The sequence below is a fragment of the Strix uralensis genome, chromosome 4 (assembly GCF_047716275.1).
Source record: "Strix uralensis isolate ZFMK-TIS-50842 chromosome 4, bStrUra1, whole genome shotgun sequence".
NCBI classification, from domain to species: domain Eukaryota; kingdom Metazoa; phylum Chordata; class Aves; order Strigiformes; family Strigidae; genus Strix; species Strix uralensis.
Window position 1 is genome coordinate 104,781,115 of NC_133975.1, and position 13,850 is coordinate 104,794,964.

At 44.1% G+C, this 13,850-nt stretch overlaps 1 protein-coding gene across 2 annotated transcripts in view; it reads left to right on the top strand.

Annotated features, from left to right (window-relative positions):
* LOC141943288 (signal recognition particle subunit SRP54) overlaps nucleotides 1–13,850 on the top strand; it is a 35,434-nt gene that overhangs the window by 16,057 nt on the left and 5,527 nt on the right. The window contains exons 1-2 of one of the 2 annotated variants that reach the window (XM_074868290.1): nucleotides 1,735–1,941; nucleotides 6,135–6,311. The exons of the other annotated variant lie outside the window; for it this stretch is intronic. Of the exons in view, the coding sequence (XP_074724391.1) occupies nucleotides 1,855–1,941; nucleotides 6,135–6,311 (264 nt within the window). The 5' untranslated portion in view covers nucleotides 1,735–1,854. Of the gene's footprint in view, nucleotides 1–1,734; nucleotides 1,942–6,134; nucleotides 6,312–13,850 lie in introns of those variants that run through there. 2 annotated transcript variants of the gene reach the window in all.

A 13,850-nucleotide genomic window follows, 5' to 3' on the forward strand; every position in this document is an offset into this window, starting at 1 on the left:
AGCATTTCCTTTGAAGGAGTAAGATGTGTCAATTGTTATTTCTAAGGTATATGCTGGAATAAACAAATAGCAGTATATTGCTTTCATCTTAACATGCCAGGTAGAAAAGACTTGTCTAAAGATCTCAAGGGATTTAAAAAAAAAAAAAAAAAAAAAAAATTATGTTGGAGGCACTTAAAAGGAGAGTTCAGCTGTATAGGACCAGCTATAAAATCCTGTCATAGCTTTAAAGAAAAACAATTTTAGGGAATGTGGGTAATAGTTTTTTTAATGTTTGTGGATCCTGCAGAGTACAAGGTGTGGAAGAAAATCTTAAAGTTGTTGCAGGAGAACAGAAGCAATAGTGTTCTATGTAGTCTCTCAATTTGGTATTCTGAACTGCAGACTTAATTGCATCAAGCCTAGGAGAGGCTATGCAAAACACTACCAGCAAGTGCCATGAGTAACAACTCTCCCAGCAGCCTTTTCTTTCATTAGGCTGCTTCTACTTATCTTCTACAGGATCTCACCCTGTTCTGTGAAGAGTTTTCTCTGGCATACAAGAAGCCTGAAAAGTTAGAGGCAAACAAACTTCACTGGAAATACTTAGAAGACTGAGGTCTATCTTTCTGTGTTGATCTTACTGAAAGCTGTTGCTGCTGCTCAGGCAAGTTTGCTGTTTTGCTGTCTGGACACATGGCTAAATGCAGTTCGCTGAGAACTAGACGTAGGTAAGGAAGGGTTTAATTAGGTAATTGTAGTGCCCGGGGAAGTCCACTAGGAGGAGCCAATGGACGAGAGTAATCCATAAACTCAACTCTTTCTGTTTTACCAGTGCACCCTTATGTCAAAATCAGTGACATCCTCCAGTCACCCTTTTCTTTGATTACAGGATGTTAATAAGCTTTGACATCCAGCAAACTAATATAAAAATAGGTCTCTGTTACATTTACTTTTTTTTGAAGATGGTGGTTGTTCTGTAAAAGTGAGAGACCTTCAAAATAAAAAAAATAAAATGGCTCCTCAGTCCCGTAAACAGGATGTTTCAAATGCTTCCACCTCTAGCTCCTCTCGCTAGTAACGGGCATTGGCTAACGGTGCCCGGGTCAGCGCTGGCCCTTGCCTGCAGCAAGGCTTGCCCAGCCCAGGCTCTGGGGACAAGGGCTCCCAGCTCTCTGCTGCAGCAGTTGAGCAAACCAGTTACCTGACAAACACTTCTCGTTGCCTGCTGGGAATAAACGTTATTTTCTCACCCAGACACATCCCAGGGGCCCAGGCACCCTCGGTTTGCATTTCCTTCTTGTTCTGTGGTTTATTCTTTAAGATGCATTGAGCCGATGCGAGGCACTGAAAGGCTTCGCAAGCTTGGCCCTTCTCCAGAGAGGACTCCCAACTACTCTCAAGTAACTTCATGCGCTTCTCAAAATATTATTCTATTATTTTGCCTATTTTTACAATATGCCAGGAAGATGACGTGTGTATTTCCCCTGCAGCACGCGGAGTTTTCCCTCCACCCTCGGTGTGTAGGTATGGCCGTGCTTCTCAGCCCGGCTGCCTCCGGTCTCTTCCCCTCTCCCTCCCGCCTCCGCTTGCTGCGCAGAGAGGAGGAATGACGGGGGCCGGGAGGGGCTCGGTCCCGCTCCCGGGGGACCCGCCCCAGCGCCTCTCCCGGGCGGGTGGCGGCTTACGATCGCCGCCAGCCCCGGCGGGGCACCCCACCCCTCGGGCCGGGCGGCGGCCCAGCAGGCCGCGGCGGGCTCCAGGCGCCGCCCCGGCGGGCGGGCGGTGTGACGGGCGGCGCCGCCCGGCTGCTCGCCTCCCTGGGCCGCGGCGGGCCCGCTGCCGCCCTCCCCCGGCGCCGCGGCGGGCGGGAGGATGGAGCAGGGGCTGTCCGCCATCACCCTCTACTGCGCGCCCGCCGCCGGCCCCGCGGCTGCCGCCTGCGCCATGGAGCCTGAGCAGGTGAGCGGGGCCGGGGCCGGCGGGGCGGCCTCTCCCCCGAGCTGCCGGTGGGGTCGGGCCGCCCCGCCGCAGAGCCCGGGCGGAGGCCGCCTCCGGAGGAGGGCGAGGCCCTTCGGGCCGCGGCGGAGCGAGGGGTGGCGGCGCTGGGGTCCGGCCGGGGCGTGGGGGGCGGCCGGGGCCTGGCCTCCCCCCCCCTCGGGGGTGTGCGGGAGGGGGGGAGCCTCCGCCGCGGGCCGGTCCTTCGCCGTGGGTGGTGGGGCGTGGGGCCTGGCCGCGGGGAGAGGAGGTCAGTCAGTCAGTCAGTCTGTCCTTCCAGCGCTCTGTAATTACAGTCAGCACGGCGAGCACGCGTGTCTCCGGTGTCTCCTGTTCACCAGCAGATAATGCCTCTTACAAACGAGCCTGATGAATGTTAAATGGAGACAGGTTTCCGCTTCCCTCCGCGCTGCCAAGTTTGCGGAGGCGATGGAGATGGTCAGGGACAGCAGCTCGTAGTTAGCTGTGACCTGGGGAGCTCTCCTACCCCTTCCATAGCCGTCTCTCGCGGCGGCCTCGGCTTCACGCTGAAGGTTTAATGCACTGCACCTTCCCTGATTATGGTGCTTTTCCAAAGCGTGTTATTCCGAGGGAGTCTTTTCTTACAGTCATCTTCTGACTCTGTTGTTTTGTTGTCTTCTGTTTCAGAAAGACCCATGCTGTTTAGTTTCAGTTGAAACACAAAGGTGGAAAGTCAATGTGCAAAAAAAAACCCCAATGAAACCCCCCAAAAAACGCTAGTCAAAAATAGTAACACAAATGAAATCTGTAAGGCAGGCAGGATAGCATGGGTAAAAATATTTCTCATTAGCTAAGTAACTAGCACTGCCAGGTCAGTAGATTTGTGTAGATTGAATTACTCATCCTTCTGAAGGAAAGTGGACATCACAGACTTTGGCATTTCGGGTCATAAGCTCTCAGAAGGGTATCTGAGTCTGACATTAAAAAGTGCCAAAGTGAATAATCTCCTCGCTCTAGTACTTTCTGCTTTTCTTCTTCCTCTTCTTGATAATACTTTGTGTTAATTGCATCACCTAATACTGGTTGTGTGAGCTCTCCTAGCTTACCTGCAGGTGTCCTGGCACACCTCATCCTTAATTGTCATTTATTTATTTTGGCATTTTGGTTGTTGACTGAAATGCCATTGTGCTGGGTATTGTACCCACACTGTCCAAATGTGCCCTGCTCTCTCTGTTTCTGGCCAAAGAGTGAGATAAGAGAGTGGGTGTAAAGAGAGTAAACAAGGATCAGCAGTTTCAGATGCTGACTTCCTGACAGGTGAGGTTTGTATGGGTGCCATAAAGCCAAGAAAAATCCAAGAGGGCATCTAAAAGAAAAAGGAAGTTGCTTTACAGTGGTTAACTGAATACCTTCAGAGTGTTAGGTAGTGTAGTGAAAGCACAAGGGGGACTGGCCTTCGTGTCTAATAGTTGCTGGAATAGAAGCCAAAGTAAATACTTCTATGGCATGAGGTTAAGATAAATGCTGAGTCTTTCAAGACCCATATAATGTGTTGAAAAGGGACAAGCCTGTGGAAGAAATGAGGTGGCAACCTGATCAAAGCTGTGGATTAGAAGAATGATCTTTGTAACAACTTCTTGAATTGGAAAAGAAAAATAAATTTGTAAAGGAAGATCAAAAGTGTAAAGCCTCAAACAGGAGATACTGTAACATTTGAGCCATAAAATGAGTCTAGCTGTCAATTCTAGAATGGATCTGCATTGCCACAGTTTTGGAAAGATAAATAAAATTTATTGATGCTGAACTTTCTGTTTGCAGCTGAGAGAGTTGGCTTTTATTGATGTTGTGCATGTAAAAATTGAAAGGGCAAATGCTAGAGTGGTGACTAAAACCTGCATCCAGGTTTGTTGACTAGGTAATAACCAAAGCAACAGCTGATATGTATTAATTATTTTTATTTTATTTAATAATTTAGGACTCTGAACCAGATTACTAAGGGAAACTGAATTCATCGTTTCTTGATGAATCCTTACTGTCTTGAACCTACTGCATTTATCTGAAACTTTGTACCAGTACCAGCTACGTGGAGCTGCTTACTGTGGGTAGTGTAAGTGGAGTGTGGGATGGCTGTGCAGGGAATTAAAGCCTGCTTTTTAAACTTTAAACATTAACTACAATTTCTTCTAAGTTAAAATATTTGAAGCATTTGAGTTAAATGAGCCAAAATCAGATGAAGAGACTGTGCCTTTAGAGGAGCTCTAAGGAAAGGCACGTGTTGCTTGCTGTTATTAATCACAGTAATATTTGTGATGTTGTGTTGCAAGAAATAGTGCTCTTCAGCACTGTGACTAAACATGAAAAATGGCATCATTGTACGATGCCAATAAAGGAGTGTGAAATGTTCATGAAAGGCTGATTCTGTGCTGCTCTTTGCTCCAAAGAATACAGAACTGAGTCGCAGTAAGTGGCACCCGCTTTTATAACAGCAACAAGGAATGCTCCCTGTGTTTAGGTTTTAGGTTGCTTCACTGTTTTCAGCATTTGTATTTTTGTAGCTTTGCTGTTCTGCTCCTGCTCTGTTCCCAAGGCTGAAATGCAGCGGAGAGAGTGCGCTGGGCCCCGGATAGTCAGTTTTGTCTTTTTACATGAAAATGTAATCCTGTGTGAAAATGTAATGCTGTTTCAGCTGAATTACCCCATTGAAAACTTGCCACTTGATTCTGCTCTGCACCTCCAGGAAAACATCTGAAATGTGCCATGGTAGCTAAAGAAAGACATGGGGAAGCTGAAATGACTTGCAGTTTTGAGAGGCGGTGGTATGAGGGCTGGGAGAGACAATGAATGTGTGTGCTCCCTCTCCACACTGTAGAGCTTGGCACGTGAACTTTACCTTCCCTCCGTCTTCTCTGTGGGCACGAGAAAAATCCGTGCCTGGAATGAAGGAAGCCATTCTGCTCCCCACGGGCCCCCTCCTGCTCCTTTCTACCATGCCCACTGGCTTTCCCAGCTAACCAAGCCTGTTTGCATTGTAAAGCTAATTTATGTGATCTAGCATAAGAGACAGGAATGATGATGCTGTGCTTGCAGTGGTTATGGGATGTCTTACAACTATGTGATAAAATACGTATTTTTTAAAATAATTTTGAATTGTCTCTGTGGAAACAAGAATGCATAGACAAGAAGTGGAAAATTGGAATGTGCTCATTTTGTGCAACCTGAATTCTGTGTACACATACACATATCTCATTCCTTATGTCACAGTTTTAAGTTACATGAGCTTGTGCATTTTTAAAAACCTTTGTGGTCCATTAAAAACATGTGTCTGGAATTTCCTAACTTCTGTGTCCTCTGTATGACAGAAGTGTTTTCAAAACAGTTTTATGCATTTGGTGCAGTAGTATCTAAAAGCTCTACCAAGGTGAAGGCGTTTGTTTTGTAGATAAAATACAAAACCTTACTAAAATTCTCTGGCCACAGGTTACTAACCTAAAGAATTATTGATTGGCCTTTGAACTGGAAGTGTATTTTTTTAATGCTGTGACCCAAAGACTGCATTGTAGTATTCAGCAGCTGAAAGAACAAAACCAGACCTTGTTCTTCTCTTTTTATAGGTCCTTAGCCACAAAACTAAGTGTTCTTTTAGCGTGGTCCCTTGTACTAATTGTAATTGCTGATGAAAGCCCACAGAGGCAGATTTCTTGGTGCATCTTTTTAAAGCTTGAGCCTGGCTGCTTAGTTATCCTTCATTCAGTTCTCTTTTGTGCTAGAGGTGTCTGTCTAAGCTTGCAAAGAGGTGGCTACAGCCTGTGAACTACTTGATTAATTTCACTAGGTATTCATTCCAAAACCAACAATACTTTTAAATATTAACACTTATGTGCTCATCAAATTATTTAAAGAAAAACATCCCACTGATAAACACAGTGCTCTTTTGGAATAGATGTTTTTAATACCACCTGTCCTTGCTGAATTGAAGGACCTTACCTTTTTGTTATTTTTAGTGAAGAGATCACTTTTTATGTATCTGCAAACAATACTGTTTCAGTCTTATTTTTTATCTACAACCAAGCTCTTGCAAATGTTCATAGCATATGCTAATCAATCTAAAATATTTTAAATATCTCATGAAGTATTTAAGGAGGAACTTTTCCAGAAGCATGTACTTGAGATAATGATTTTTTTTTTCTTCTTCATAGCAACTTGCAAATGGAGATAGAGGCTTTGAGAATGTCGAGCTGGGTGTCATAGGAAAGAAGAAGAAAATTCCAAGGAGGGTTATTCATTTTGCAAGTGGAGAAACAATGGAAGAATATAGCACAGATGAAGAGGAAGATGAACAAGAGAAAAAAGACCTGTTGCCGCCTGTAGATCCTGTAGGTATTTTACTTGATAAATTGCTACTTCTGGTTCACTGGGTAACTACCCACATTTTACACTTCAATTTTTGTGTCACAAATCTGATTTAGTATTTAGTATTAAAGATTCCATTAATTTGATTGGCTCTAGGAACTGAGAAATCTGTGAGAAGTATTCCTGAGAAGTTTTGTCCTGGAGTCCTTCTCCACTAAAGTAGCCCTGTTAATTAGAAATAGGTTTCATTTTTTCACAGTTCTAGTCTGTCCTCTCCAGCATTTCCCCCTCTAATAATATTTGCTTAGTGTCTCCTTTGATTCATACTGTTTAAAAAAATGTGCAGGGAAGGCATTTGTTTCCTTATGTTTGGTGACAGTGGAGAGTTGAACCTGTAATTTAGTGTTACCATACCAGCAATTTTATATAATTATAAAAGTATAGGAGGAGTATTTAAATATAAAAGTATAGGAGGGAAAGAAACAGATGACTTGCAGAAATAAAGGAAAACTGGTGTAATTCATGATACATGAAAAAAACAGGTTTTAAAGGACCTGCCTAGTCCATGTATGTAAAGTTCATCTGTGTGGTAAGCTGTTACAATGTTGCTTGACCAGGGATCAGGTTAGGAAAGCTAAAGCCCTGATAGAATTAAAGCTGGCCAGGGATGTCAAGGGCAAACAAGAAAAGCTTCTATAGGTACGTCGATGATAAAAAGAAGACTAGGGAAAGTGTGAGCTCTCTCCAGAAGGAAATGGGAGACCTGGTTACCTGGGATATGGAGAAGGCTGAGGTACTCAATGACTTTTTTGCCTCAGTCTTCACCAGCAAGTTCTCCAGCCACACTGTCCAAGATACAGAAGGCAAAAGCGGGGACTGGGAGAATGAAGAACCACCCACTGTAGGAGAAGATCAGGTTTGAGACCATCCAAGGAACATGAAGGTGCACAAGTCCATGGGACCTGATGAGATGCATCCATGGGTCCTGAGGAACTGGCAGATGAAGTGGCCAAGCCACTATCCATCATATTTGAGAAGTTGTGGCAGTCTGGTGAAGTTCCCACCAACTGGAAAAGGGGAAACATAACCCCCATTTTTAAAAAGGTAAAAAAGGAAGACCTGGGGAACTACAGGCCAGTCAGTCTCCCCTCTATGCCTAGCAAGATCATGGAGTGGATCCTCTTGGAAACTGTGCTAAGGCACATGGAAAATAAGGAGGTGATTGGTGACAGCCAACATGGCTTCACTAAGGGAAAATTGTGCCTGACAAAGTTGGTGTCCCTCTACAATGTGGTTACAGCATTGAAGAACAAGGGTAGAGCAACTGATGTCATCTACCTGGACTTGTGCAAATCTTTTGACACTGTCCTGGTACGACATCCTTGTCTCTAAATTGGAGAGATGTGGATTTGATGGATGGACCACTTGGTGGATAAGGAATTGGTTGGATGGTCACACTCAGAGTTGCAGTCAATGGCTCAATGTTCGACTGGAGAGCAGTGACAAGTGACATTCCTCAGGGGTCGGTGTTGGGACCGGCACTGTTTAACATCTTTGTTGGAGACACGGACAGTGGGACTGAGTGCACCCTCTGCAAGTTTGCCAACGACACCAAGCTGTGTGGTGCAGTCGACACGCTGGAGGAAGGGATGTGCCATCCAGAGGGACCTGGACAGGCTGGAGATGTGGGCCCATGTGAACCTCATGAAATTCAACAAGGCCAAGTGCAAGGTCCTGCACATGGGTTGGGGCAATCCCAAGCACAGATACAGGCTGAGTGATGAGTGGACTGAGATCAGCCCAGCGGAGAAGGACTTGCAGGTATTAGTGGATGGAAAACTGACTATGAGCCAGTAGTGTGCGCTCACAGCCCAGAAAGCCAACCGTGTCCTGGGCTGCATCAAGAGAAGTGTGGCCAGCAGGTCGAGGGAGGGGATTCTCCCTCTCTACTCCACTCTTGTGAGACTCCACCTGGAGTACTGTGTCCAACTCTGGGGTCTCCAACATAAGAAGGACATGGACCTGCTTGAACAGGTCCAGAGGAGCCCACGAAGATGATCAGGGGGCTGGAGCACCTCCCCTATGGGGACAGGTTGAGAGTTGGGATTGTTCAGCCTGGAGAAGCGAAGGCTCCGGGGAGACCTTATAGCAGCCTTCCAGTACTTAAAGGGGGCCTACAGGAAAGATGGGGAGGGACTCTTCATTAGGGAGTGTAGGGATAGGATGAGGGGTAATGGTTTTAAACTGAAAGAGGGTAGATTTAGATTAGATAGAGGAAGAAATTCTCTACTGTGACAGGTTGCCCAGAGAAGCTGTGGCTGCCCCCTCCCTGGAAGTGTTCAAGGCCAGGTTGGACGGGGCTTTGAGCACCCTGGTCTAGTGGAAGGTGTCCCTGGCCATGGCAGGGGGCTTGGAACTAGATGATCTTTAAGGTCCCTTCCAACCCAAACCATTCTATCATTCTGTGACGTGTGAATGGAGTCTCCATTTATTGGCCCAAATTCAAGTGGAGTTTTGACAATGAAAGCTCTCTCCCATAGTGTGTACTGCAGCTGCTAAAATACATTTTCCTTTTTGTCAATGATTCTGGATCTATACTTAGAGGTAAAATGAAATATATAATCTTTTTTATACTGTTGGCATGTCTGACAATCTATTTTGTACTGATAGTGTATTTGCAAAGCTCGTAGCTGTGCATGCCAGCAGTGGTGGCAGCAGCTCCCACCCTATGGCAGTCAGTCTCAAACAAGATCTGCATCCCACCTCTTCATCTCTCCACATCCCCAGTCTCATGTTTCTTTTATGGCACCCTGACGAACTGGTGTCCCAACCACCACTTTTCTCTACCCTCCTGCGACGATTCTTACTCCAGTAAAGTGGGTCTGCTGCAGTCCTGTTCCCTGCCTGCTGGCAGGGCTCCCTTCCTGGCCCTGGTTGGGCTTGGTTGCCTGTACTGAGCTAGAGGTGGAGACTCTGAAATTGGCTGGGTCCTTCTGGGTGCTGGTGTGTGGTCAGGCAGCCGGGAATTGTTGCTTTGTGTAGCAGCTAGTCCTGCCTGGGTGCAAGCTGGAGGCAGATGCTGGTGTAGAGCTGCTTGTTCCCACGCTTCAGATAAGACTCTTCGCATGCAGAGACACTGGTGCCTTGTTTCCTGCTTGACATTGCTGTTGAAATTACTTCTGCACCATCGTTTGGGAATCCATAATTAAGAAATGTTGTGGTTGAAGCTCTCTATGTACTGTACAGTAGTAGGCCCTGTATTTATTTATATGCATATCCATCCTGGGAGAGCTTGGCTTTGTTGGAGGGACTGCAGTGAAGAGTTTGATTTTCTGCTCATTCTCTTCTGAAGAAGTGGTGGAAGGGGTTTGCTTTGGGAAGGACTGTCAATCAGTTCTTTTTTTCTCCTCTGTAAAATTAATTTATCTTGAAGAAAAAAAGAGTGGCTTGAGGACTGAGCTGCAGTGAGACTATGGGAATTCAACTGGGACTGGGGTTCCTAGCGATTCGCAGGTGAAGCTGTTGCATTTTGTCTTGGATGGGTTGATGGTACTGCTATCTTTTTCTTGCTAGGCAGTTCATGTATACAACAAAAAGTAACATTAGCCTCAGAGCAGGTGGATATCATCAGTATAAAATACACCTGAAGTTTATAGATTGAAACTAAATGTATTATACTCCCAAACAATGAGTAGATGTTAAGCTGCCTTGCTGGGTATTGTTTGGTTTTTTTCCTCCCTAAGGTTTTACTTGAAGAAATGGAAGAACTGTGAAACTTACTGAATATTATAGTAATGTTCAGGTATCTTCAGAGTCAGATCTGTTCCCTACTGTCAGATATCCATGGATGTGTAAGAGATTTTTTTCCCAACTATAATTAGCAGGGGACCAGATCTGTATAATTTTTTGTGCCACTTCCTCTCAGTAGAAGAGTTCCACTGCAGTGCAGTGGTGGAAGGCTCATGAGCCTTGATGTACATGTTGTGGGGCCAGAGACGTGCACACTGCTGTACAAATGGACACTTAAGTAAAGAGCCCTCAAACATGCACAACAGCCAGGAGTGCTGCATGATTGTTCTGCTTTCCTAATATGGATTTTTTTTCTGAATACCAAAAATTATATTGTATGGCACAGTTAAGATTTCTTTATTCTCCTTTTATAGTTTATGAAATCCTTAATTTTTATTACACTTTTTAATAAAAGGACCCCCCAAACCAGAATAGTTTATTGTGGAGCACAGTATGCCGCCTTATGTATTGCCTTTTACCTTGACAGAATAAACCTGATTAGACCAAGGGTTGCCATTAAATGAAGTTTACCTGATCTGCTGCATGCTTCGTGTATCCCAGCTGAGCCAGTCAATTGAAGAAATGTTAGTCCAAGCTGAGCTTTGATGTTATAGCCAACAGCTGCCTTAAAAATGTTTTTATTGTAGGATTTCTATAAAAGCAATTAAATAGTCAGTTTGCTGAGACCAGCATGTCTAAAACTTGTTATCTCAGTTGGGATACAAAAAAGTATGCTGCACGTAATAGCTGTTTCTGGTCCAATTTATTTTTAGAAAAAGCACATTTAATATTTTGAATAGAAACTTTGCATCATGAAATTTCAAAGCTCAGCTGGTATTGGCATCCTGGCAACTTCTGAATGTGTTTAAAAGGGAAACAAATATTTTGCAGTGTTGTAAAGAAACATCTTCGGTAAGTACCTTGGTTTAATTGTGTTTTAGAGCTAAGCAGACTATGACAATGTCTTTCTCACTAAGCAAAGTAACATGTATATATCCTGGTAATATGATAACCAAAGCACTCAGTGTGATGAACTGCTGCCACTCAAAACAAAACAAATTCTCAAAAAGAAGTGGGTCTTAAATTTTGCTTTGAAATAATTACTCTGATTCTTCTATAGGTCAGCACTCCGTTTTCTTAAATCAGGAAATGATTCTGTTCCTCATTTTGCCATTTTCTCAGGCGAAAAGAAACCATACGTTCTTTGAAAAGTCCAGGTATTACTAAAGACTGAAATCTGGCAAAAATAAATACAGATGTGGATTGTTTAGGAACACGGTGCACTCAGAAGTTCAAGGGACCACGTGTGCGCTCCCTTTGCCAGCCCCATACGAGGAAACAAAATCATGTTCTGTTGTTGAATCAGAGCCCTCTTGGTTTTATCAATGGTTGAATCCATTATGTTCATTCCTACTTAAAATACAGTGTTTGGATTAAAACTGTACATTAAGACTTTTTGTAATTTAGAAAACAGTTGTCATAACCATTGTGTTTTCCATTTTAAATAACAAAATAAAGTCAGGATAGCTGAATAGTATAATTAAGCGTTGTAGAAATGTATACTAAAGAGACTGATGGCAGGAGAAATACTGTCCCCTTATAATAAACCAGTGTCCTGTGTTTTATACTGCTGCCCCTTGTTTCCAGTCAAGAAATACAGTATTACTGTGTCCTTGTGTTGATTACAGACTGAACATTAAGGCTTCTCTGGCCAAATGAGGTTGACATACAGTATCTGGGTATGTGGTTCTTACTGAATATTAGTAGGTCCTGACTTGGGTCCTGTTTTCCAGTATTGATCAATGCATTAAAGCTACTTCATGGAGTAGGATCAGTTTGTACCAAGCCGTTGCCTAACAGCCCTGTACATAGCACCCGAACAGTTCTGGTTTTCTCCAGTACCTCCTCTCACCTCACGTTCACCATTCCTGCTTTGATCTCCAAGGTGCTCTGGGAAACCGCTCAAACTTACCCTGAGGAAGTAAAGGGGAAGAAAAAAAGGAGGATAATTCCTTGGATGTGTTCCCTTGTTCCTGGTTGTTCTTGGTGGTTTACTCTTCAAGCCATCTCCTTTCTCCTGTTGAATTTGTGTGAAGTAGCTTCTCTCATGGTTTTATATTGCCTTTCGAGAGACACTTGGAAGAATGCTCCTTTTCTAAATTGAGGAAACTGGCAAAGCCTTGCTTGGCAGGGGTGAAGAAGTGTCCAGTTGAGCTTTGTCAGAAAGCAGATGTTTCCATGAAGGTGAACTTAGAAGTGTTCCTAACCTACCAAACTGGCTTTTAATTGTGGTGGGGGAACAGTAGAACTAGTCAGAACCTCTGTGTCTGCTGAGCCTCGGATGTTCCCTGTTTGTGTTACCACAAACACGTTAGAATATTCTGTCTGTGAGTTACTTCTGTCACGTTGAAGTTCAGCTTGGCTTTTCGTTCTTAAATATTAAGGGGACTCTTGCAGCTTCTTGTCTACAACCGCACAGCAGGCCTTTGTTTGTCCTGCGCACTGTGTGAATGCTTTTTAAGCTTGTCACCTCATCATGAAGGATTGTACAGAGCCTCATCAACACCATTATTTGCACCTGTGGCAACAAGCTTTTCCAGCACTTTTCTTGACTTCTTCGACTGAAAAAACTCTGAAATGATTGTTGTTAGCCTGTCTGCCAACTGAGCACATAATCAACAAGCTGGAGGTGCTTTTGTGCAAGCAGGATAGCAGCTGGTTTTGCTTACACTTTTACCTTGGCATGACATTTTCCATACCCACTGCCAAAAATATATAGTATCTGGCTTTTTTCAGCCTGCCCAACTTGAGTTTCTGGCTTCACAGACAATTTCTTGCTCCACTGATTTGTAGAGGCTATGCTTGGAAAGCACTGAAGTCTAGTAGCTTGTGTATGTGCATACTGAGGCTATACCAACTAGTCTCTGTAGCTGTATTATTTACAGTAATACTGGTTATCCTGTACAGATACCTGTTACATAAAATCACAGAAAATGGTTACTATTAAGCAGTTTTTAGCAACATGTTATAAATACATATGTAACTGAGTGGAGCTAATGGGTTTCATTTAATAAAAGCTGATACTTTTAATTACTACTTTCTACAAGGAAAGTACCTCCACAGAGATCTTTACTGCAGAGGAATAAATAACAAAGAGCTTGTCTGAATACAACAGACTGTTAACTATAAACACATTTTAGTTCACTATGAAATTTGAGTTTGCCTTTTCACAAAAGTGAAAGCCTACAGCTTTTTCCCCGTTAGACTGGAATCTGCTTTCCCCCTTCTTTTTATTACATAGCTTGTTGTTTGTTTCATTTTTTTGAAAAAGAGATACAGCCTCTTTCCTTAGTGAAGAGGATAGCCAATGTACGCTCATTAATTTCTAAATTTCTTTAAGTTCCTGTGAGTATCTCAGTTTGTCTGGAGGCTGCAGTACTTCCTCTGTGGTGGTGAATACATCATAGTCATGCAAAAGGCAACTCCTCCTCCTCCTGTTTCTGGCCTGTCCTTCCTAAAGAGTCTGTATCCCTCCACTGCAGCACTCCAGTCACGTGAGCCATCCACCGCATCTCTGGAATCCCAGCAAGATCCCAGCCCTGCAGTTGCACACAGATCTCTAATTCCTCCTGTTGACTTCCCATGCTGCATGCCTTAGTGTGCAGGTGCTTGGAGAGACTTCCTTGCTTACATGCAAATGCTTGAGGTGATGCCACTTAAGCCCTGTTTTGTTCATTTTGTGTTCCAGGCCCTTTACTTGCCAGCCCTGTCCA